The sequence below is a fragment of the Vidua macroura genome, chromosome 4 (assembly GCF_024509145.1).
Source record: "Vidua macroura isolate BioBank_ID:100142 chromosome 4, ASM2450914v1, whole genome shotgun sequence".
NCBI lineage: Eukaryota > Metazoa > Chordata > Aves > Passeriformes > Viduidae > Vidua > Vidua macroura.
In genome coordinates, this window is record NC_071574.1 from 33,912,333 (window position 1) to 33,938,735 (window position 26,403).

Sequence of the window (26,403 nt, forward strand, 5' to 3'; positions counted from 1 at the left end):
ATAAAAAAATGGAAAGCTTTTTTATAATAAAAATTACATTTCAGTCATCTTGATTTCCACAGATACTCCACCCCCTGCAAACTGTAACATATTTTTTAACATGGATTTCAAGTTCTACACTCAGTCCAAGCGTCAGTTTCTTTGGTTTCCTCAAGTTGATTCTACTCACTTTCCTGGGCTGCTTGCACCAAAATACGTAGCTTGCTTCAACTATTACACAACTCCCATCAAGCTGTTTGTTGTCTACTAAGAAGGTCACCTCAGCTTGTATGTGTCCCTTCACTTTTTCCCAACTTCACTGGACATCACTGTTTGCATTAGTTTTCTCAGACCCCATCTTCCTGAGAGAGAGATTTTCCCTAGGTCTCCTGTTACTCATCTGGCAGACAAAAGACCAGATATTCTCTACAAGCTGTATCAGCAGTGAAATGTAAACCAAAATTCTGCCAAAAATTCAGTTGCTACAAATCAGTTTGTCTATCCTTAATCTCACTTTTGATCTAAATCTGGGATGCATGAGCAAAACAATTTATGAACAAAAGACCTGATATTAAAGACAATTTTTTTAATAGCAGACTATATTCAGTTTCTACTTTGGTTACTTTCAACAGCTTTTAATTTTCAGGAGCATACAAAGCTCCAGCTGTTGTGAAAGCTGCTGATTAGCAAGCATAAACTACTGACAACAGAGTGAGTCTCTTTTCTTAACCTTCACAAATGTCTCTGTCATAACTTTGCCCTTACGTTCTACATGAATGAGATATAATTGAATTTCATGTAGTAAATATAGTTCTAGGTAAACAATAATAGGGTTAAAGGTAATGTTGAAAAAAGCCAAGAATGAAACACTCCCACCTTAAGGACAAATTCAACTCTAAATGACACCTCACACTGACATTTTATTATCAGCTATATTCATTGACTTAACCACTGGTAATGGTTTCTTTAAAACATCTTTAAAACCTTAAGATACAAATAATAAACCATGATGACTGACTACTTTCAAACAAAGACATTTCAGTTTGGAGCATGCACAAGAGGTTTATAATACCAATAAACATAAGGGAGGATTATACACTACATTTTCTAAATCCTCACAGGAATTCTAATGAGGAATAAAGCCAATTATGATTCATTATAAGATGAATTGCACATGTTTAGCACATCACTAGCACAAGGTTCACCCAGTACTGGAAATTGGAAATGACAAAAAAGGAACGCCAAAAAGTTGAAAATAATATTTTTCATTAAAACAGTGGCACACATAAGTATTCATGAATGGTGTTATATGACGAAAGTACATGGTAATTTTCTAACTCTGAATAAATCCGTTTAAATTATCCACCCTGTGGTGATTGCAAATTCAGAGACAGAGACTGCTAAAGAATGAACTATAATGTTATAAAGAAATTTTAAAAATACAATGTTAGTGAATTTGCAGCCTGTAAAGACTGACTGGGGACTGACAAAGGACTTCCTAGAGATGTGAAAAAGCTGTTTTTATTCAGCTTTGTGAGGGGAACACTAAGCAGACTATACCCATGAATTTAAGCCTGCACTGGTTTCTACTATGAAATGATGAGCAATATGGTTAATTCAACAGTAGTGAACATCATTTACTCTAGCCAGGCTTTGATTCACTCACTTGGAGCACTGTTGAACCGTGCTTAGGGAGGTGTGGATAGCATGAGTGAACTGCAAGTATCTTACCTGGCCTTCAGGCTCAAAGGATCAGCATTTCACAGACTAAAGGTCAGTTTACTACAAGTGGTTTCAATACTGTTTAATGTTTTCATTAGTGATTTGGCTGTCAGGAAAAAATGGATTCTCAGAAATCTTGCAGCTGCCACCAAATTCAGAGGATCAGGAAGCAGACTTCTACAAGATTGTCCTTCAGAGGGAACTTTATAAACAGAAGGAGCAGGATGAAAAACTGTGAAATTCTACCAAGAAATATGAAAAGTCTTATACTTGGGACAGATTAAGTCCATGTAAAAATACAGAGATTCAGCTGGCTAGAAATCAGCTGTGTAGACAAGGATTCAGGTAGACCACAACTGCAACATGATTAAAGGAGTTTGGCCAAATGCCTGCAAGAATTCCCCTCTGACATGTTCTGTACTTCAATAATCCCAGTTCTGAAGTTGTCTGTGAAAAATGTGAATTATTAATGCTAGTGGTTGGGGTTGCAAAAGGCAAAGGTGATCCAGTTCATGAAGCCCAGATGGATTTCTGAAAAGCTCTTAACAGTATCCCTCAAGTCTTTATCAAGAGCTTTGAAAGGACAGCTACATGTTTTGCAAACTCTGCCAGCATGACTTCATGTCCCAGTGTAAGTCTAGGGAGCAGTAATAGTGGCAACACGTAGTAGAGGCATGGGAAATGAGCCAAAGGAAGGTTAAACTGTCCAAGGGTTCAACAGGCCTAGCTTCCCAGCATGATACTTTATCTGGATACCATTTCATTTGCTCAAAGTACAGCTTCAGTTTACTCCAGTTTCACCTAAGACTACCTAGAACCTCTGCAAATGCATCCTTTATCCTGAACATGAGGAATATGCAATCATGTCCAGCTAAACAATTAATCTAAGTTGAATAAACTATTAGTCTGATGCATTGCACTAGTTAGGAGCTTTGACTCAAAAATAAAGGCAATTTTTCCACTTAAAAACACACATTTGTTTACCATTAGTTTTCTCTTTTTTCTTATTGTAATTATCTGTGCTGTTCACTAAACACTGTTCAGCACCAATAATAAAAAGACACAGAAGTTTTAACAGACAAAAGCTATTTTTACACTTTACTTATGATTCACTCTCCATTCTCTTCATCAAATGAAACAGAACACCAAGGCATATGAGCAAGATAATTAAAATTTCATAATGCAGTAACAAAAAGTCAAGCAGAGACAAACTCCTTTTAATACCTTAATTTAAAGACTTTAATTATAAATTATAATAATATGGAGGATATCAATAAAAATCCCACCATCTAGCACTAGTGAAAGCCCAGCTTACATGGATTTAAATCTCCAGAGTCTACGAATCTCCAAACTGATCTAACTGGAAGCCTAAGAGCTGCCACAGCCTCTTATCTTTCGACAAGCATCATTAACTATTTCTGCTGGGGACTCCCCAATTATTTGGTGTCGGCCAAGAGAAATGACCAAGGATCGTGCCTTTCAGATTCAGGTTCTGAGGGAGTGGTTGTCAGTTATAGCCTCTTCTACATCTTTTTGTTTAGCAAATTTCTTTCACTCTATCCATCACTGTATCAAACTGCCTCCTCGTGTAATTTGTTTCTTTAGCAACTCTTGCCACCAGTGCTATCATCATTTACCTACTTTCTAGTTGCTGTCAAAGAAATCAATTGAAATTAATGGTATCTCACTGAATAACACATGACCTCAGAAAAACTTACTAGTCAAATGCTCAAAGTGGGTCTACTGTGGAGTATAAAGATATCCAAAATGTCTCGTTTAGTAAGAAGAAGTCACATTTCCTGCTGATGATTGCTGTGGATTAGATCATGTAAATAATGTGTTGCACTCAACTTTTTAATCTAAAGTAGTTGGTTTAAAGCTAACTCAGCTATTTTTAATTAACTTGCAGCATAAATATTCAGTGCTTGTACCTATACATTATCCAAAACACAATGAGTTTTTGCCATTCCTTATTTCTAGGGGATCTATTAAATCATAGGGAATCAAAGGACATAATACCTCAAATATTATCAAATGCCCTCTCTCTGAAGGCCAAAAAATTTGCATCATATACAAAAATTCCATCACTGGAGAAATTTGAAAGTACCGTAAGGTAAATGTGATCAGAGAATGCTTCCTTATTCTGTTTTTCAGATTGACAATTTAATAGTTAAAATGAATCCCAAAACATCTGCAAATCTAAACCACACTTTTGCAATGAAGTCATAATGATGAACAAGTTAAAAAATCCTAAAACTGTATTATCCAAAAATATAGACACAGAAGAAACTTTTGTTATAAGCTATACTTTTACTTTATATTGCGAAAGTATTTATATGGCAATAACTTAAGAAAAATGGTATATGGGTAAGAACAGCCAGTAATGTGCATTAGGAATAACACATCATTAAAAGGACAGCTAGTCCATTACTCCTTATCATGTTTTCTGGTTTTCTCTTGAAATGAAATTTCACAGAAAATGAAGTTGGGTGTTAAACACAGATTTCTTATCCAGAGAACACAGAAGTGTTAATTCACTGAAGTAAGAGTGATAATTGGTTTTGACCTTATTTATTGTAGAATATGTTGCTGAATTTGTCTAAACAAAAATAGGAGTTTATGCAAAAATCAATTTCTGTATGCTTATTGTATTTGCACATGATTAGTTCAAGTAAAACCATTTTATCTAAATTCTAGGAGTTAGCATAAATATTTTCAAGTAATTTTACTAGTATAGATCCAAATTTAAGGCTCCTGTTTATTGCCAATACATATGATGAACACCAATGCTGCAAATTTGCTGTTGCCTAAAATGAAACATTTAAAATGCTTAAATCTATGAAGTATTTCTGAAACTAATCAATAATGAAATGGGAACTTTAAGAGCAGAGTTGACAGCTCTGGTAATTCACAGTTTTATGCATGAAGCTCTCAGTTTATAAATGTAATAATTTCCCAATTTTATTTATTGTGTAACTTCATTTCACTTTCAAATTCCAAGGCTTTTTTCCTAAAATGGTAATAGAATTTCTAAACATTTCAGATCTCTGGACCTGTCCTGAGTTTTATAATAACCAAATTTTGTAGAGAACAACTCCTCATTCAGTTCTGTCAGGTGAACAAGAAGCCAGTATTCTAAAATAGTAATTCAGGATTAAATTAGCTGAACTGTGAATGTGGTTAGAAAGCCTAAAGCATAGCAGAACTACTATATTTTGGCATAAAAAGAAGGGGTCCATGCAAGTGTTATTCAATAGTTCCCTGAAATCATCAGACTAGAGTTATGAAGTAGCTCCTCACAGAAATCTTTAACATAGAAACAGGAATAAATGAAAGCTGTTTTAGTATGAAAGAGATTCTGAAAAATCTATCACCTGGCTGAAGTGCCTATTTGCATTTAGAGGGGAAAAAGAAAGCAAGCAGAACTCAAGGTAGGCTCTGTTACCTGACTGTACAGAGGCTTCTAATTTTTTGTTATTTGCTGAAGAGAGTTTTACTCCTCTTATGACCAGGTGTTTGTGCAAAGGACCAATACTTCATGTTAAGCTCAGTGACATATTCTGAGAACAAGGACTGTGGATATTCTGCTCTCAGTTTTGCATATGTTTCTCCAAGATCAAAGCAGGCAATGGGCTACGCATCTAAGGAGATCAGCACAAGGGTTAAAGCACAACCTAAAGACACATGGGATTAAGCTGTGACTCTGAGCACTTCAGTCCTGTATCATACAGTCCTACTCACAGTATTTTTTTACCCTTTCTCAGACACCAGATCTTGAAATCTGTTGGCAGGTTTCTTATGAAGAAAAGTCACCAGTGGAGTTGCACTTGGACCTCCACAGAAACTCACATTCCTCAACACCATCCAGAAGTAGAAAGAAAGTAAAGTGATAAATTTTTCTGGGAGAGAATTTCTTGAGAACAACTTATCAGGTGGTTTAGGTACCAAACATAAAAGTTGATTTGCTTAAAGACTTTACCTATGATACTGGCATGCCAAATTCAATATACTTAATTCAGTATTGAAAGTGTCATATGAAGGAAATTTTAAAAGTGTCAAACCTTGTTTACAGAATCATAGGCTCTTGACTAGTTAGCATTGCTCAGGTATTGAGTACACAGGCTTTAGAGTACTCTGCAGTTTTATGAAAACATCTACTCATTTCTGGCAGTATGAAAATAAAAGGAATTATGAAGTAAAGACAGGTACTCAGAATAAAAAATCCTATGGCACTGTATAAAACCATTTTTGCCTGAGCAACTTGACTGTTTGCTTTATGTCCCTCCCTCTGTAAAAAAACTTCCAGTAAAACTTGAAAAAGAACAGAGAAACACAAGAAGAATGATCAAAGAAGATGCGGGAGGTTTTACATACAAACAAGTATAAATTGACTGAGGAATTTCAGAATGGAAAAGAGATGACAAAGATATGTCAGGAACTTAAAGAAAAAAAGAAACAAACACAACAAAACTGTTTCAGAGAAAAACATGGAAAAATTGTTCATGGTTTCTTATCACACAAAACTTAAATGAAACAGGAGGTATGCATAATGAAGAAAAAAAGATAGCACTTTTATCCAGGACACATTTTATTGTGTCTCTGAAACAGAATATTGTAGATGTTAATTCCACATGGGCCCAAAAAGTAGACAAATGTATAAGTGAGGCATCCATCAACAACTATTAAACAGAGGCAGTCACTGAGAAAAATAATCCCTAAAGAAGAGAAAATATTTTAGAAGAAACTTATATGCTTTTGCTTCTTCAGCAATCTTCCATAAGCACTCTTACAATGAAGATACTGCAGTAGATATACATTTGCTCTAACCCAGAAAAGTTAACATGTATATGTTGTTAACTCAAAGTAGACGTTAACTCGACAACCCATGAGCAGGAGCACAACATTGATCTTTGTTTAGCATCAAATATTTCTTAAATAGATTACTCAGGAAGGTTTACAACACTATTAAAATTCCCTCCAAGAAATATATCTCTACTACATGTCTTAGTTGGGAAGAATTATAATCATAATGCAAAACAAATTTTTGAAAAATTACCCTTTCTCCAAACATTTATTTGTGACAGAGTGGTAAACAGATTACTTGTTGGATGCCTACCATCTTAAGCAATCAGATTCCCAATTCTTATACTAAATATCTACATAAAAAAGGCTTATATGGTTTTGCTCTCCTGTAGGTTTTCACTATTTTGGATCTTTTTTTTAGACCTCTTTTGACACAGTATTGCACTATGTAAACCTCTGCTTCATAGCCTTTGTATGACATCTTTTTTACTACAGTCAAAATTGCATTTCCATATAAATCACTTGCTAACCTACTTAAGATAAGATTTGACATTCTGAACATGATGTGTTTAGAAAATCAGTTTGCGAATCTACTGACAATTTAATTCTGTATATAATACAGGCACAGGGATATTTTGTTAACCTGTTTCCTCATTTCCTTTGGTAGAAAATGTTCAGGTTTTCTTGTGGGCTGGGGAGAAGACTGGGCTTTTTTAATATCCAACAGCAAGTCTGGGCTTTTGCAAAGATGTTTTAGGCTGTAGATAGTATGACAGAATCATTTAGATTAGAAAAGACCTATAAAATCATAATTTCCAATTTTAATCCAGCACTGAGGAGTCCACATTACACCATGTCACTAAGTGTCACATCTATACTTCTCAGATAATATTCATCCAGCTAAATAAGGGCTGCAGTCACCAGAGGGAGTGAAGTCAGACAATTTCATCTATTTCATGGTAGACAATTTTATCAATATACGCAATCCATACATGCATAAATATTCCTACTGAATTCAGCTCACATGTAATTCTTTAATGAAGACATAAACAATACTATATGCAATTATGGGATGTTTCTTTCTGAAGATTTGGAAAGCCAGGGATGATGAGAAGCAATTAGTCTCACAGTTTACAATATCACAGACCACTAAAATAGCTTTAACTGGAGTAGTTGATATTCTTTCTGCCCTACCCATACAGTTGTCAATATTTATACTAAGTTTTAGCAGCTTAAATTCACACTCCTTAACTCTAGACACATACAAATATTCATAGCAGTAACAAACTTAGAGATCTGTGCTATACTAACCAGGCAAATCCTTGGTGACAAGAGATTAAGACTTATTGAAATAAAATTTAAAAAACAACAAACAGAATGAAAAATAGAGCTTTTCATGTATATCTCCTAACACACCAAGTAGTTCTATAACTGCTGGGTTGAACTGATCCTAATTTCCTGAGTTAAAATAACAACATGTAAATTATGTTATATTTTCCTTCATTCAATATATAACTTCAGAAAATGAAGCTAAGTACTAATCAACATAACAATTTATCATGATGTAATCCTTTTATCCAAGCACTTTGTAAATGTACTAAAACAATTAGCATTTTCTAATATATGTACTAGCAACCATTATGAAGTAGACCAATAAGATTAATAGATATGTTAAAGAACAATATTCTGCCTTAAAAAAAAAACAAACCCTAATATATTTTTTGAAGTGAATGTATTTTCAAATGCTTTTGGGATGCCAAGATCAATTTATTTTTATTTAAAATGTAATAAATAAAAAAAATTAATATTGAAAATTATTTTATCCAAATTTTCTTTCACATATTTAATAAAATATTTCCTTCAATGTACACTTCAGTTAGCCAAAAATACATATGTACTAGGATAGTTGTAAACTGCAGAAGCATACATCATAAAAAACCCCTCACATTATGGAATCACTACATTAAAGAGAAAGAAAATATACCAAACTCAAAACTATGGAGAAATGCTACAATAAAACTTTTAACTGTCCTATTATTTTGAGAAATTACGTTAGGAATGAAATTTCCTGAAATAAGAAAACTTTACTGGAACCTAATCCAGCATGAACAATGAAGGGAACTAGAAGGGTTTATTCTCCAAAATATTTCTTTGCAACATAGATATTTTGGAGCCAATTTCTCCTTACTGTATGTAATTGATATTTGAGGGCATTCAACAAAAAACTTCGCAGTACAATGTAATGCACTTTTCTCTAAGGTCTAGTGAGGAAAGCTCACAAGTTTTGTAAAATTGGAATTATTATTTTTCTATTAACTGCATTTACAGAATTTTCAAAGTGCATTTATAAAATCTGATACAAAACCATGCCTGTGGATTTTCTTTTACAGTGGAAATGTCAGATATTCTTAAGAAATCCAGATGTCTAAGGAATTACTAAAAGTCTTATATACCCTTCTAATGATTTTTTATAATTTTTATTTACCCAAATGTGAGAACAAGCAAAGTAAGCAGAGTAGAACAGTTACTAAAAAACCCAAACCAGACCTCTCTAAAAACCCCCAAATCACCATCAACAAAACCAAACAAAAACCTAAACCCCCCCAAACAATAAATCAACAAACCAAAAAGAAAAAGAAAACCCAAACCCAAAAAAGTTCTGAATAAAATTACTATGCAACACTTTTAAAAAATGAACATTAGTGCTTGATATTTAAAAAGCACCAGGAGGCAAAAAAAGCAAAACAATGAATAGATTAATAAAATGTCTTTCTTAATAAATAATACTTTATGAGCTATTAATATTCATGATAGTTCCAGATGAGTAATTCTGCCTTGAAGTAGAGATACTTAATGTTCTTTCTTGTGGATTGGCTGATGATTGTCTCCTTTAATGCCCAGTCATTACTTCTTATGTTCTTTCCTCTCTCCACCTCACCCCCGTTAAGAAGAAAGAGAGCTTCCTTTAAAATAGTTGATGAAGGAAACTAATTATAAATTATTATTTTAATTTTTTCTTGAAATTTCCTTAATACATCTACATGAAGGCTTTTGTGGATGTTGGAACATCAGTCATAGCCTAAACTTACAGGTACACTGCTCTGCAGAGATGAAAATATTCCCATAATTCACAACATAACAAAAATATTAGCAACAATACTATACCTCACCACAGATAACTGATTCCTGAGCAATAAGCAATAGATCAATTACTGAGGCACTTTGTTAACCATAGCCAAATATGTGTAAGTTTTTGGTGTTTACTTTTTCTTCACCATTCTGTGTCATTCTCCAGAATAAGCTGACTGAAAGACATACAAGACTTCAGTCTCCAGCATTTCAAGCCAGTGACAAATGCCATGCAAGTCAATCTCTACCAATCCCCTTCTCTGAAACAAAGCTACTATAACTTCGTAGCTTTCCAGTGCTCATCCTCTGCAATCCTGTATTTCATAGTGCTATCTCTAGTAACATATCACCAACGCAGGCAAAAGCTTCCAGGTAAATGCACTGATAGGATTATGGATCAGCAGAGCTCAAGGTTAATAAACAACATCTCCCAGTTTCTTCAGTATGATGCCCAATGAGTCTGTGAAATATTTGTTTTATTTCACATGCAGACCTATGGTCTATTTGTTTTATTTCACTCATGCAGATCTATGGTGGCCATAAATTTGCTTCTTGATTCCCCCAAAACATGATGAAAAATCAGTTGGCATAGAAATGAGTTGACTTAGTGGCATGTGAGAAATTCCAGGCACACTACTTCATGAAACAATATTTAAAACCTTAGATATTTCCTTGTTTCTAAAGATTAAAGTTTGGCCCACTAATAAAGGAGGGTGCATTTTCTTCCAGCTGAGATCCTCTAGATTGAAAATACACTTAGCACAGGTAAGAATTTGAGAGACAGATCAGGTTGAACAAAAAGAAATTACCATGAAGTCCAATAGCTCCTGCTCAGTAGGATGTTAACTGGTGTTTTCAGAGGCTAGTGGTGAAATATAACACCCTCTGGAACAATCTAATACACTCAAGTTGTTGCTGAAAACGAATTAATGGTAGCAGGAGACAGAATAATACCTCTTCCCCCCTCAGAAAATGTTTCCTCTACTATTTATTAACATGTTTTACTATTGAAGACTCATCACAGTCATAAAGCTCTGACTCAGATTACACACTAAATACAATATTTGGGACCTCATATTGAATTAATTTGAAATATAAATTACATTAGGTTTTTTTTTTTAATTAGCCTTTGTGGACTTCAAGATAACTTAAGGAATCCAGTAGTAAGTCTCATTTGCTTCATTGAGTAATTCAGTATAGGCCTTTTTAAAATTTAGATTTTGTTGTAGGATTGTTTGGTTGGTTGCTTTTTAATTCTGATCTATTTTGCTTCAGAAACAAAGATTCACATCTCAAAATACAATTTCTGAACATGCACTTGTAATTATTGCATTTGACAACTAAAAGTAGAAGTAGAGCTATTATAATGAAAGCAGTGATGTTTTAGAATATTTTTTCAGGACTGAGAGAATACAATAACTAAGCATATGCGTTCATAATGACCACTGTATTTATAGGAACTTCTGGCTGCTTCCTTTCCACATGATTCAAGACATAAAAAAAGCACTGATTTTGACAGTCATATTAGTCACTGGCCTTCTAAAAGTTGAGCCCAAAGCAAGTTCTATAATTTTGGACCAGATCAAAAAATTCCATAATATCTGTTATGATTGGAGGTATATAAATCACTTCATACAAATACTTCAGCAACAAGGAGCGCTTGAAACCAAAATTTGATATCTTTGACTGAATGTCATTTCAAAATGGAGGGTAGGGTACTTTTAAATATATACAGCATTAGCATGTACAGCAGCAACATACAAGATCCCCAATAACAGCTGCACAACAGATTAGATATTGTTAACAGTGTTGAGTGATGCCTGAAAGCACAAATTCCAGCAAAACTACAAAGCATCGTTAATAGAAGAATCACTATTAGGTCATATTTTGTTCTGCTTAGATAATTCTCACACTTTCTTATATGGCATGGGGTCATTTTTATAGTTAAGTCCTCAGTGCCCACAGTCCTCTGTGGCCCCCTTTTTTGAGCATAAGACAACATCAAGAATAGTAACAATAGGAATTGTAACAATAGGAATCAATTCTGAGAGACATTGGTTTTTTTTTTCCTTTTATACAGGATGTCAATTGATACATAGAGCCATTGGTTCAATTACGTAAAATAAATTTGGGGTTTATATTAATTGTATTCAATCAGTTTTATTCATAAATGTCTAAGTTAATGTAATTCTTTCTACTAAAATTACAAAGAGAAGTGTCTACATATATATCTGCTGAGTGATCAAACGGAATAATTTATTACTACTTATTTCCTTGTGCTATGCCTTGAGATTTTACAGCCCACCATGAAGGCCACTTGAAGTATCTGCTTTGAAATTTTATTTTATATGGGAGGAAAACAAGTAATATTATTTATTTTAGAAAAGAACGCTAGAAGAAAAACAAAAGGAGACAACATTTACAGTGAACACAAAATTATCATGACACCACAGGAGACATTAACCAAAGAAAGAAAACTCTTGAAAAATACAAGAAGCACACTGGTTGAGATTTACATTACAGAACATATAAACTGTATTCCACACCCCTTTTAGCTTTAGTTCAACTCCTTCATTTAGGATTTTGCCTGCCCTTTCAGAAAAAGTTAAATATATCCTTCCCCGTCTAAAAAAATGTTTGCTGATAAAAAATCCTTTAGCTTGGGACTGGATGAGGAAGGAATGCAGAAAAGCAAACAAAACACTAAGATGGAACTGGATCACTTTTAGGATATAATTTTGCATTATGTGGTCAAAGCACTGGAGGACTGAATTAGCTGATTCCTTCAGTCCTAAATTCCAAAAATCTAGCTAGAGCTAAACTTTCTGCTTTATCTACTTGTGTTAGAGGAAGTAATTTTTCAGGTTCCTCTCTGCACACACTATTGATCTAATTAAACTGCTATGGAATATAGCAAATAATTAGGAGACAGATGCTACAGCACTACAATTTACCCCTCACGATATGAAAACAGCCTATACTCAGAAAATTGCAGGTAAAACTTTACAGAAGCCAGTAAGCATCTTCATCTGTCTGCAACATCCTGTGAAGCTTGGCAGAAATATTCAAGGCTGAGAGCCCCCTCTCACACATATTCTTTGTTTTTTACTGTCTCAGCATCTGACCTTCTGAAGGGGGAAAGAGATTTTTTTTATTCCATTGCACATAGTTATTTACATTTGGCTGTCCAGTCGAATGTGTATCCATTTTGTCAGATAAAAAGAGACTGTCGAAAGTAAATCACAGAATACAAGCAAGCATGTATATGTATGTATGTATAGATATAGAATTATGTGCATATTAATGCCTTTAAAACAGCCTATGCTTCATCTTTGCCCTTAAGGTGGTACCTTTTCTATTGCTGGAGTTAAAAATAGAATTGCTGGTATTTGTGAGGAAAATTTCTAATTAAGTATGCCAATGAAAAAAGTCCTACCTGCAAATGCTAATGAAACAAGACTGATAATTAATTCCAAAAATAGACATTCCTATTTAAACAAAATGCAGTTGCCTAATTCTTTAAAATGAAACTACTTTAATGGAGTAGTTTGCTGAACACCATAGCGAAGATGATTTTTAATCCTATCTGTGTTCAAAATCTTACCTAAATATTTTTAAATACTATTTGAAATCACAGCTGGAAAAGTGCACACTAGTAGTACGCTTGATTATAACTATCCCTTTTTAGGCCATGGCTAAGGACACAAATTTCCCTTATGCTTTTTCTCACCCCTTCTCCAGCTTTCTCAAAAGTTCCTCTATGCTTAATAGAAAATGCTGATGGACAATTGCCTTTAGAAAATGAGACTTCTTCAATGTTGATCAAATTCAAATATGACTTAAATAATATTTTGTTAACTACTGTACATTTTATATTTTAGCAGTGCTAGGTACAAACTGGCTTGAAAAGAATCCTTGTGGTATTGCCATGCATAAAAACTGTGGTGCTGTGACCCCTAATGCCCTGCCCAACCTCTACCACCTTGCCTTAGCATTTCTGTGTTCATACAATTCAGATTTCTGTTATAGAGATAAAACGAACAAACAAACAACTCCTTTGAATTCTGTCTGGAAGCTTTAAATAGGATCAATTTCTCCATCATCGCCAAGCCAAATTTTCTTCACTGCCACTTTGAGTGAATAAAAGTCAGTAACACATTCTAGCAGTTGCACAAACTTCAGTGAGAACTTGACATTTCTCAAATCCACCCCTTCACTATCCAATTAAGGATAGAGGCAATTCCACTGGGAATAGCAGGTATTAAACTGAGATTAGGTTCCATATGTACATTAAAATGGTAGATATAAAGGAATGAAAAAACCCATGAAAAACTCACTGTCAAGTTCAATTGATGGGATTGTGCAAGAGGTCAAAAAATTCTAGAAGTACTTTTTGATTTTAATTAATGGCTAAGTCTTTTAAATGTCTCCAAATAACAAGTAACACTATAATATTTTAGAAGAAAATCCCCTGGAAATACCATTACTCAGTTATAATCTTTCACTCATTAGATAGTTATGAAAATAATTTGGGAAAAAACTTTCCTGTATTGCTTTATATTTGTTCTAGATGTTTGAAAGTGTCCAAACTGGTGAAAAATTATCTTTTCCATATTGTAAACCAGGATAATTTTAATGTTACAACATATAATCACAATGTAACATAATAAGAAAAAGAATAAATCATTAGAATATAATAAAAGAGAATGTAAACTTGAAAATATTAAGTACTTAAAGAAAAAAATGGGAAAAATACAGGTTTATTTCTATTTGGAATAAGTATTTGCAACCTCCCTATGTCACTTTATTGAAGAAAATGAAAACGTTTAATTATTTTGTAGGTGGATGCTTGAAGAGATATTTTTGGGGGAATATTGTGTGGAAGATGTGTTGTGATGCTTCTTGTGTACATCTCCATACATGAATCTGTTTCCATGTATATATTAATTCTCTTTACCTGGTAAATCCTGACTTGGCATTACTACTAACATCCAACCAGCTTTGCCATAGGCAAACAACACAGGCCTCTGGAGAGGGGCTGTCACATTTGCTTTACCTTGGGTTGGCATGGCTTGTGTGGAGAGCTTGGTTTCAGCTTTGTGTCATCTTGCTTAGCCATAAGAGCTCTAGTCAAGTGACCAGTTGCTGCACTGAATTTGTTTTGGTTTTGCTTAACCTAGTATATTTTTATAGCATTATATAATTTTTGTTAATGCTGGTGACATAGGTCAAACGAACTGAACCCAAAATCTCTTAAGATAAAATGAAATGGAACTACAGTTAATCCTCAAATTTATTTCAAAAGTATTTATTTTATCTTTATTACAGAGCCTAATACTTTGTCAAATTTCTTTGGCTTTCTGGGCACACACCATACAATGAAGTAGCAGTTGGTTTTAGGTTTTATTTTTCAATATGTAATGAATACATCTAAGTTTTGTTAATGACATAGAAGAAATCATCTTCCAAGATAGCCTTTTAGTTTTAAATAGGGTCTTTTCCACTACTCTACTGCCACAAGGAAACCTAAATGATTCCTAATCTTATATAATCTAATGTTTTCATTAACATTCATATTAAGGCAATGCTTAACATACCATATGGAAATTATTTTCATTATTCAAAAGTCCATTAAAAATACATAATGAAAAGCTATTCTTATGTCTGGAGTTTTACAACTATACAAAATAGTCCCTCAGAGACACATCAAAGTCTTATTTCGAAGAACAATGTTATGCTTCCATTAATAAAATGTTTGCAAAAATCATGATAATGCTTTAAACATGTCTTTAACCTTCTTGGATTGCTGTATATGATAAAGGCTTCTATATCAATTTCTACATCTATGCACCTAATCATGATCTAGAATTACAACATCTAGCCATATAATCATAGTTAATGTGTGTGTTTCTATAGATGTTATATAATTCTATACATTTTTGTAAGCCAAACTTGTATCGCAACCTTTGAAAAAGAAATTAAGGTATTTCCTAGTGTTTTGCTGCTGCAGATGAATTAATTTACCTCACCATCACAATGTCCTAAGAGCTCCCATTTTATTCCTCCACCTTATTTCTTTGCACACACTTCTTTTGCATGAGTTATGATCTGACCCTTCACTTAATCAATTCAGGTCACACAACAGGATTGGGGTGGGACGTGGAGGGTGAATATTTTTCTGCTGACTGAGTAAGTGACTTAGAGGAGAGACTGTGACTGTTAGGACACTGCAAGAAAGCCAGTCAGATAACCTCTGGAAGCAGGGTCAAGTTATTTTTAGGAGCAGTAAGTAATTCGTTCAGCTAAGCTGCATCACAAAATCATACTTTCTGAAAGACTTTCAGAGAAATAAAAATCTAATTCAATGGTAAAAACTGAGATACTTTCAGGCAGTCTGTCTTGATTAGTCATTTCATGTTTATTCTTTTTGCTTTCCATGCATCCATTTTTTTTTTTCTAATATCAACTCACTACTTTATAGTTTAAAACTAAGCAGTTTTTTATCCCTTTTTCATTTGAAATTACCTGAAGTGGCTGAATGGTCATCTGCCCAAAGATAAACTACAAAAAGACTAAAGCAACAGTCTGTAATTACTCAAGATAAAAATACATTAACGGACTAGTCAACATACAATAAATAATTATAAAAAAAATTTAGGACAAACTTGATCTTCTGTGCTGCCATGTTACTGAGTTTGGAGCAACAGCTTTTAAATCAAAGTCAGATTTCAAGATTGAATCTTGAATTTGAGGTAGACAAGACTGAAAAAACATCAGTTCTTATCTGGATATAACAAAATATATGGATATTACCTTTAACATACTGCATAAAAGCTCTTAAAATCTTCTTCAAATTTGGTCAAGTTGTTTGTTTGTACTACACACATTTGTCCTGAGACCACTTTGGCATCCAGAGAACAAATACCTTGCAAAACTACACCACAAATCTTTATCTCCTTCTGAGTCCTGTGAGGCCATAAGGCACCTAAGAGAAGTGTTGTATTTGTTGCTGTGTTTGTCAAAAGTGCTCTTATCAGCACTCATAAACAAAGGGTGTGGGAGGTATTTTGGTTCCATTGATTATGTCTTGACCACACTACTTGCCACTTGCACACACACAGACTTATCAATGCATGTTGACATCAAGAAAGATTATCCATGAATTCTCCATTACCAAAATCCTTCATAAATCAGGAAGCTACTGGGTATCATTGATTTCTGCTAAAATGTTTTCTGCTGTTTCATGACTATTAAATTGCACTAATTTGAGTACAGCATCCAAACAATTCAGGCTTCGAAAATAAAAGACCACCATTTAGAAAAACAAATCAAGAAAGAGAAAATAAGACTCAAGGAAGGTACTTACGAAAAGCTCTGTAGAATTCTTCTAGATCTAGGTGCTTGTCACTGTTATAATCATCATATTTCAGCAAATCAAACACGGAGCAGTCAGACCATTCCTTGCCAAGCTCATCCCGTTTTATTACCTGACAAGAAAATTATAACCATGAAATTACATTTGAGCTCTTTGAGTTCTCTGGTATAATTAATTGTTTCTAATAATCATTTAATAGATCATTTTAAGATTGCTGTGGGGCAATGAACTGCAGCTGTGTAAAGTCAGGGATTTTCAGTTACTTTGTAATTATTTATTACACTTTTTCAAGTTAATACCTTTAGGACAGACTCTCTGAAATTACATAAAAGTTTTTTAGAATATACACAGCATATATATATAATGTAGACAGACTGAAGCATTATAAAGACACTGGGAGTTTTAAAGCTGATTTTACTTTAAATGTACAGGAATGGTGATTAAGAAACATTCAAATATGCCTAAAATATTAATTTCCCAAGTATAAATGGCAAAATGTCTTCTTCCTCTAATTTCTAACCTACAGAAACCAAACACAGACACTTCCAAAAATAGCTAATATAAACTCTTACTACCCTACTAATTGTATCAACTTCTTACAGGCTTTTGACAAGCCTATTACCTTACCAACAACTGTTATATAAGTAGCTGACCTGAAAAGGCTCCTGTTTCTCAGTGGAGACACATACAATTTTTAAATAGATCAAAATTAATAGCTGTTAGATTTTTAACTCAAATGAACTTATCCCAGAGAAATGTTCTTTAATATATGCACCATTTTGTTTTAGGTCTGTGTATGTCATAGACATCTGCTTAGATTCCAGCTGAGAAATTTTTAAGATGTTGAGAGGGATTTAGAATTGTCATATTACATGAGGCATGCGTTAGAAGTACTACCACATAACTGAAAGAACCAAAACTATGCAACTTTTTATTGCAATATTGCACAGTTTACAGTTTTATATTAGGCACAGAAAAAAATATAACTGCAGTTTACTCCTAGGTGAAATAATTACTCTTCCAACCCTTTATCAGTCTCCTATGATAATTGCAAAACCATTATTATATTTGTATCAACAGAGAATATCTTCTGAAAAATAAGTGATAAAGGGGCTTTTGTGTTTCAGTTGTTCTGCAAAGGAATTTGTCCAGTTACTATTCATGTAAACACAAAATAACTAAAAGAATAATAGGGAATAACAGGAGCATTAGAGCAAAAGACACAAACATTTTATGCTACCAGAAGTCATCTCCTACATAATAATATAAAAGCATTATAAAGGATAATCACCTTTTTAGTACATTAGAGAGTATGAAAACCATTTACAAAGATAAGAAAAATCACTACAAAACCACCTTTTGCTATTATCAATTAAAAATACATACTATGCTACCTGAATATTAGTGCTAACTACTTCCCATCCTTTAAAAGCCTTTTTATTGAGTTCACATTAAAGTGAATTAAGAAAATATGAAATTGTGTAGATCTTGCAGCTGGAACATAAAGGACAAAAGTGTAGTCTGGGAAAAATTAGTAACTCTAAACTCATTACAATTATACAAGAACTAAATATGTAATGGTGTGCACTGAAAACTTTAGCAATCACTGAAATTTCAAGGCCATGAACATTCAGTACATTGTTCCTCTCATTGTTTTAAATGCTTTCACTATCTTCAATTGTACAAATAAGGATGAAAACTTTACATCTAAGGTTGAAGAAAACCTTTTTTCAAATCCCCAAAACACCTGGCTTTATATTAAATTTAATTAATTTAGAATTTATTTTAAATTTAAAATTAATGTTCTCAGCTTCCATTCTTTGAACTAAAATCTGTTATCTGTTCAAATTGATCAATTATAAATGAAAAGCAACATATTTTTCATAAGAAGAATCATAATTTAAAAAATATATTGGATAGAAGGATTCTGCTATTTCAAATGATGATACTACAGATAGGTCCATGTTATCATCCTGGCAATTATTTAATTTTTATCTACAGTAAAACTATCATTTTGATTACAGATAAAAGATTCAATGTTTGTTTTTGTACAGACATTTTTATGCTGGTGATATACTTTGGAATTTTTTGGAAAATATACTCTCTGTTGATAAACCCTCTAAACTATGAGGCTGTGAGGATAGATTTTAGAAGATACAGAAGTGATTTCATATTATAATTAATCTTAATTATTTGTGTCTGTGATTTCCTGCTATAAGAGCTGTTCCAACCTGAATTCTCTTGTGCAGGATCGAGCCATCTCCCAGTTTTCCAATGGGATCTGTGGATCAGATCAATTCTGTGATCAGAAGAAAAATTAACCTTCACAGAACTTTTGGGTTGTTGGTTGGCTTTTCCTTTTGAAGGGGAGGGAGACTAACATTCTATCACAAGATATGACTCAGAACCAGGTACAACTCAGGGTGTGGCTTTTGAAAAATTACCTGCTTCTGTAGCAACTTGAAGTGCAGATCAACTGTGACATGAAGTTACAAGCCATATGGGACTCCAGCAAAGCTAATATGACCACCTGACAAATTAAGGTTGCACACTTCCTTATAGAAGATTTTTGCAAGACATTACTTTACTTAGAAATGTAAGATAAATAGAATAAAATTCCATGTATATATATGATACACCATCATATAGTCACACTTCTGTTCATACATTCACACTTCTCTTTCACAGATGATCAAATAATGCACCTTAAATTTTAAATTCTATTAATTGATTAATTTCTGTCCATGGAGAAGGGTAAAATGCAATGAAACAGTTTCTTAAGCCAATTCTTTAAACCCAGACTGCCTACTCCTGGTAAAATTAAACAGCAATTTGTTAGAGAGGCAGAAGAAAAACTGGCAAAATTTTTAGCAAGTCACAATGTAGAAACAAAATACTTACTATAAAGGTTGATTAAGGCCTGATTACAGGCCTTACAAAATAGTATTACAAAATACTTACTATAAAGGCCTGATTAAGATTGTCAGCACAATTTTATTGTTGCTTGTTGATTATGCCATACCAGTCAAACATGGATTATTTTATTTCCAACTTTTAAGTTGAAAACTCATACCAGAGAATGTTCTTAAATATTTATGCCCACAATTTTTAGTTTGAATTTGCATAAAGACACTGAAGCATTTACTTTCAATATTATAAACTGGTAAAATGCAAAATATACAGCAAAACTATTCATAGTTCATTGTGAACTTAGAAACTTACCTACATTTTCAAACTAAATATGTCTTTTCCAAAAAATTTAATTTATCCATCAGAATTTAATACTCTGAAACATGGAGGAAGGATTTGCATTTTCTGGAAAAGATTAAATTTCTAAAAGATATAGCACACAATTATATATTTCCTATGAAATAGCATACTGTTACCTCAGTTCAGAGCCTCTCAGAAATTTAGTCTGTACAACTCCAAATTTTAGAAGACTGGGAAAAGTAATCTGATTACAAATTTCACACTGCACATCAGAATAGATTGTTTCATTTCTTTTAATCTGATTTCTGACAGTTAAAATGAAAAATCTGCAGATATTATGAAACTAGACCACAAACAACACAACAAATCCTTCATTAGTCCACCTTACCTGAAGTGTTATCAGTCAGTGGTTTTTTGCTTGCCTGTGATTAATGGTCTTTATGTACCTCCCCAAGGAAAATGCTACATAAATGCAACTACAAAAAAACCTTTCCTTTAAATTAAATATGGTCAGTCAGTTAACGTGCATTCATCTTCCCTAAAAGCAAGTATCTCATCACAACAGTGCCACTCAGTGCTTGGTAAAACACCAAGTACATCAAACACCAGACATTGTGAGAACTGTGCTCCAAATTAATTCTGACTGCATAAAGGGGGTTCAATTACTTGTACCACCATCTTCCACAGCGGTATAACTTTTTATAAATTAAAATGATTGATTAATTATGAAACCAAATTGATAATAAAGGCTGGTAAATTGTTCCATGCTTTAGCTTCCATTAATCTAGTTAAATCAATATTCTTATACTTTACCACTAAGCTCTGTAGGGCAGCAACACAATCCTCTATTTATAGCAGTGTGATATCTTTGATATATGTAAAGATACAGGATTTGTGCATCACAGAATGATGCAGGGATCCCTGAACAAAGGGATACCAGAACTGCTAAACCCACACCTAGTGGCCTACAAAGGCATGTGCTCAATTTCATTTAAAGGTATTAACTCAGTACTATTCCAAACGAATATTACACAGCTCAGATATGAGACGTCTTTCTGCAAACTAATTTCCCAATTAGTTCCAATTGGGAACTTCCTCCAATGAGAGGCACATTTCCCTGCCTTTCCAATTCTGCACTTAGAGGGAAGACCTAATCTGACATGGGAGATATAAATGTGTCCTTAGGTGTCTGCAAATATAATGCTATAGATGTCTAGCTCACAGTTTAAAACCAGAAGAGGTATTAGGGACACATAGATAAGCTGGATAAAATTCAGCATCTCAGAACTAAACCTGGAACCACCATCACTTTTAGACTGTGGCTCTGGACTTAACCAAGATAAAACAATGAGTGCAAACAAAATCCTGTACCATTGTGCCCACTTCCAGTTAGCACCAGTCCCTGAATCTTCTCAAGAAATGAAGCTTGCTCCTGCTTCCTTCACAGCCTGCAAGAATATAATGGGAAATTCTGCTACTTGATAAAATCAAAGGCACCTAAGAAAGATCAAGATGCTAGAGTTTGAATGACAATCACAGTGTTTGTAAGCTTTATCTCACTACTACTCCCTAAGAGAGTCTTAATTTCCTATAATTTTCAAGTTTCATGTAGGGTTCTTATATTTATTTTGAACCTAGAATTGAATATAGCACATGTTTAATTTTTTCCTAGATTAATGATAGTAAAAATAGATAATGCAAGCTAAATAATATGTCCCTAATTAATGGCAGAAAATAAATAGAACTATAACTCAATATACAAATTTTTCTTCTGCCTATATAATATGTAGTCAAAACCAAAGATGATTAAAATCACAAAGAGGAGATAGACTCATTATCCCTCCTCTGAGTTCCAAGTCAACAACACTGATCAGATGCAAAAATCAGAAGTCATGAAGGTAAAAATTTAAATGCCAAGGTCCAACCAAGTATTTTGATCAGTTTAAGAACAGAGAGATGCAATTTATAGACATTGTGCCTCTGCAACCAAGTCCCATGAAGTATCAGCTGGCATAAAGTGCAAAAGTATTATCATTAATGCAGAAATAAAACCAAAATAACTTTGTTTTTGCAGAAGTAAGGATGAGTTTTTACAGAAACGAAATGTATTTCCATTTGTCCTACGTTAAGCTGGTAAGTAAAATAAATATATGCAGGTATTTGAAATTACAGATATCAATTAATAAATAAGGATGCTGACTTCTTTCTTTGAATCTAAAAACTGATCATTGAAAGGAAGGAAAGGAAGAAGAAAATCTATTTTTATTATTATTATTACATATTCAACTTGTTTTCAGGCTATGTCACTTCCCTTTTTTGTAAAATTTTGCTTTCTTAGTTCATTAGTGTAAGAAATAAAAAAAGTATCTCTAAGTTTAATCAAGTATAGATTATTTCACTTCACACACTTCTTCCTTCAAAAAGGAACTTGAATTTTGTTGTTGAGCATGATGAAATATTTTTAGAACCTGTGCATCTTTCACTGATGGCAACCAGAAAAGGCTTACTGTTTATAAAATAGCAGTTCCACCATTGTAGAATAACTGCATTCATAACTGGAAAAATACATATTCCCATGCCTACCCATAACATTCTGCTCTCTTTCCTCTTCTACACAGCAAAAACAACATACAGTAATCAAGCAGTCTACAGTGATAGAAACACTGGTATTTCATTTAAAAATTTTTATTAAATTCCGGTTTGGTTTTGCATAAGATAAAATAGATAAACAAACAAGTCTGTTAACAACTGAACATTCATAGCTAACCAGAAGATTCAATTATCTTCCATTATTTTGGATTCATTTAAAATGTGCCAAAGTGCTTTAAAAACAAACCAAACCCTTCAAGGAACCACCTTGCGGATACGTTGCTCAGAGATGACGAAGATGATGAGAATCTTGCCTGTTTCACAGCTCTCAGTTTGGAAAGACAGATACTCTCTCTGGTTAGTACCTACTTCTCAAAACAGAGTGGTGTAAAAGGTTCAATTCAAGTCCTTTTAAAATCAAGCCACATCTCACTTGCCACATCTCACTTTAATTTGGAAATTAAAACATTAAATGAGTCAGACATAGTGATTAAAGCAGTCAAGGCAGAGAAGAATTTATACTGGAAATAAATGTCCATTGAGCCTGCATGGATCTACGTAACCCCACTGCTTTCCTATTACATTTACACGGTGTATTGGAGTTAAAATTCTTTTTTAGCTGCAATTCTGTATTGGACTACAAAGTGATGAAAAATATTATACCCAGATGATAGAACTGTGAAAACAGCAGAAAAAAAAGTCTGCCAATTTTTAATGTATTGCTATCTTTCTTGAAGTATTAAAAAAATAAACCAAAACAAAACAAAATTCCAAAAAACCCCAAACAAAAACCATACCAAACAAATAAAAAACAACTCAAAAAAACCCAAACCTTTTTTACTATTTGAAATTGTTTTTTTTAAGAAGAGCACTTCTTTTGCTTTTTTTGGGAGAAAAATACTTGTTTCTCTTGCATCAAGATGCAAATTCAATAACCTTATGACTTTTGATCCAAAATGCATCAATAAAATTGTAGTGTTGCTGCCACCATTTCCAGTCTCCAGCTGATTCATTTCAATTTTACATTAGGTATATGGACACCTAAGAGATAATAAATGCAATCCAAGTGCCTGATTGCACAGCAAGATTGACAAGATGTAAAATTTCAGATGCACTATAAACTAAAATTCAATATTCACGTGAACATAAATTAACTTCAGGAGTCCTTGTTTTCTACAGCAAGTATGTTGCTTTTCATATCCCCTTAATATGATTACATTTAAAATGCAGACAGGAGCTACTATTTATGACAACTCTGCAGATTTCAAAATTTTGACTGTGAGCACAACTGAGAAAAATTCTCCTAATGCTGAGAACATTTTCAGGAGTACAGTAATGTCTCCCTGAGGATGGTTGACCCTGACTGGATAATGAAAGTTTCATGGGCCAAGATAAAGTGAGGGAGCGATCACTCACCAATTACTGTCATGGGCAAAGCAGGCTCAGCCTGGGGACAAATTAACTGAATTCAGTACCAATCAGACAAGAGTAAGATAAATGAGAAATAAAACTAAATATTAAAAACTCCTTTCCTCCCAGGGGCTTAACTTCACTGACAATATTCTCTATATTCTCCCTCCCCAGCAGAGTGGGGGACAGGGAATGGGGGCTGCAGTCAGTTCATCACATGATCTCTTTTCTACTCCTTCCTCCTTAGAGGGAGAACTCCTCTCAGTCTTCCCCTTCTACAGGAGACAGTCCTCCATGAACTGCTCCAACATGAGTCCTTTCCATGGGATGCAGTTCCTCATGAACTGCTCCAGCATCGATCCCTTCCAAAGGGAGCAGTCCTTCAGGAACTGACTGCTCCAGCATGTGCTCCTCATGGGGTTAATTGAGTCTCTTGTCAAACCATACAATAACAACACAAACAACACTAACAATGAGTTTACTTTACATTCATCTGTAGGTTGAATAATTTGATGTTTCTGCAATGAATTTTAGCAAAACCAAAATCCACATATTTGGGGTTTAAGGATGACTTGTTTCCAAACTTGTGAAAAAGAACTACTTTACATCTGCCATTATAAATTCCTCTTTATAGAAAAAAAAACATGTTGGGAAAAGTATGCATAGAAAGTTTGAAAACACAATAATGGAAGATTTTTAAATTATTTTAAAACTATGTTTAATGCACACACAAAAAGGAAAAGTATACATGTAGCAACTGAATAGAGAAGAATTAAATACAGTTTGCAAATCAATATATGATTCCTATCTATGTTATCTATTCATATAGTATATTCATAGATAAATTATTATTTGTATGATATATAAAAACATTAAAGTCCCTTAAAAGTTGAAGTTCTGAAATACTCTAAGAGTTGCAGGAAAAATCAATACTGGAAAAGTACAGAAAAATATTTTTAAATTAATCTTCTGAAATAGTGTATTAGTAGTTGACATGATACCTGTATTTGCAATCACCCTCTGGTCCTTGGAACTGCAACTAAAATTTTCAAAGTTAGCTGTATGAAAATGATAACTCTAGCATATTTCATAACACTGCCACAGAACTTAAAACATCCTGTTAAACAGGATGATGTTCAACACTCACATCTAAAATTCCTATTTTTTTTTAAATTGTAATCAGCTGCCTAGTATTAGACTCATTAATACAGTTTAGCCATGATTAGGTTTCTCAAACACAGACTTCTGGTAAATCAAGGTACATTTGCCCCATCAACACTCTTTAATAGAATCAATACTTTTAGGTAGATTAAAGTTAGTGCTGCTATGCCTACCAGAGCAGCAATTACTGGTTTAGATCTGTAATTAGTTTAAATTTGCTATTTAGAGACCACCATGATCTCTCTTTGCAAGATTTCTTCTGTACTTCTGCAGCCCTAACTAAGTTAAAGCAGTAATGCTTCTTTAGTATTTACCTCATTATTTTAATTTCAACTTCTACAATACATCTACACACTTGGACTCGATGCTAGTGTGCCACAGAAAATAAAACAACTCATGGTCACAGCAGCCTAGAGTGTTCTAACACAAACAGTATATTTCAAAGCATTATATTCAAATTTCTAAATAATCACTACAGAATTTCTGAATAATTTAGCCATTCAAAAATTCTCAAATGAAGTTTTCCATCTCAGAGACTCACATTTTCTAAATTATATTCCCTCTGTACGGATCCTGAAAAAGACATCTGAATAGTCGCTGTGCTAATAGAAACAAGTAAACCTTACCTGAGACAACTCGTTAGTATCCACAAGTCCATTGTTGTCTGAATCAAAATAATTGAACATTTGATCTATAAGAAGTTTCGTTAACGCCATTTTCTCACCAACAGATTTATCTTTTGATTGTGCAATGTATCTCTGGTTTTGTAGATCTAGTAACATATTTTTCACTTCAGTGTATTCAGTAGGTTTGCATTTATCCCCTGAAAAGAAAATACACAAAAAGATTATTTGGAACTTGATTTCCTATTAAAAGTTTAAAGGTAAACAAAACAAAATCAAAACATAAAAAAGCATATAGTGCTACAAACAAGGTTCTTTTAAGAAATGAGAAATTAATTCTGTAGTAGTTTGATCCATAACATTTCCTTGTCTGGACTTCAAACTAAAAAAAAAAAAACAAAG

At 33.4% G+C, this 26,403-nt stretch overlaps 1 protein-coding gene across 1 annotated transcript in view; it reads right to left on the reverse strand.

Moving 5' to 3' along the window:
• FSTL5 (follistatin like 5) overlaps window positions 1-26,403 on the reverse strand; it is a 273,705-nt gene that overhangs the window by 99,035 nt on the left and 148,267 nt on the right. The window contains exons 5-6 of the mRNA XM_053976601.1: window positions 26,005-26,201; window positions 17,000-17,120 (exon numbers count right to left, since the gene is read on the reverse strand). Coding sequence (XP_053832576.1) covers window positions 17,000-17,120; window positions 26,005-26,201 — 318 coding nt within the window. The remainder of the gene's footprint in view (window positions 1-16,999; window positions 17,121-26,004; window positions 26,202-26,403) is intronic.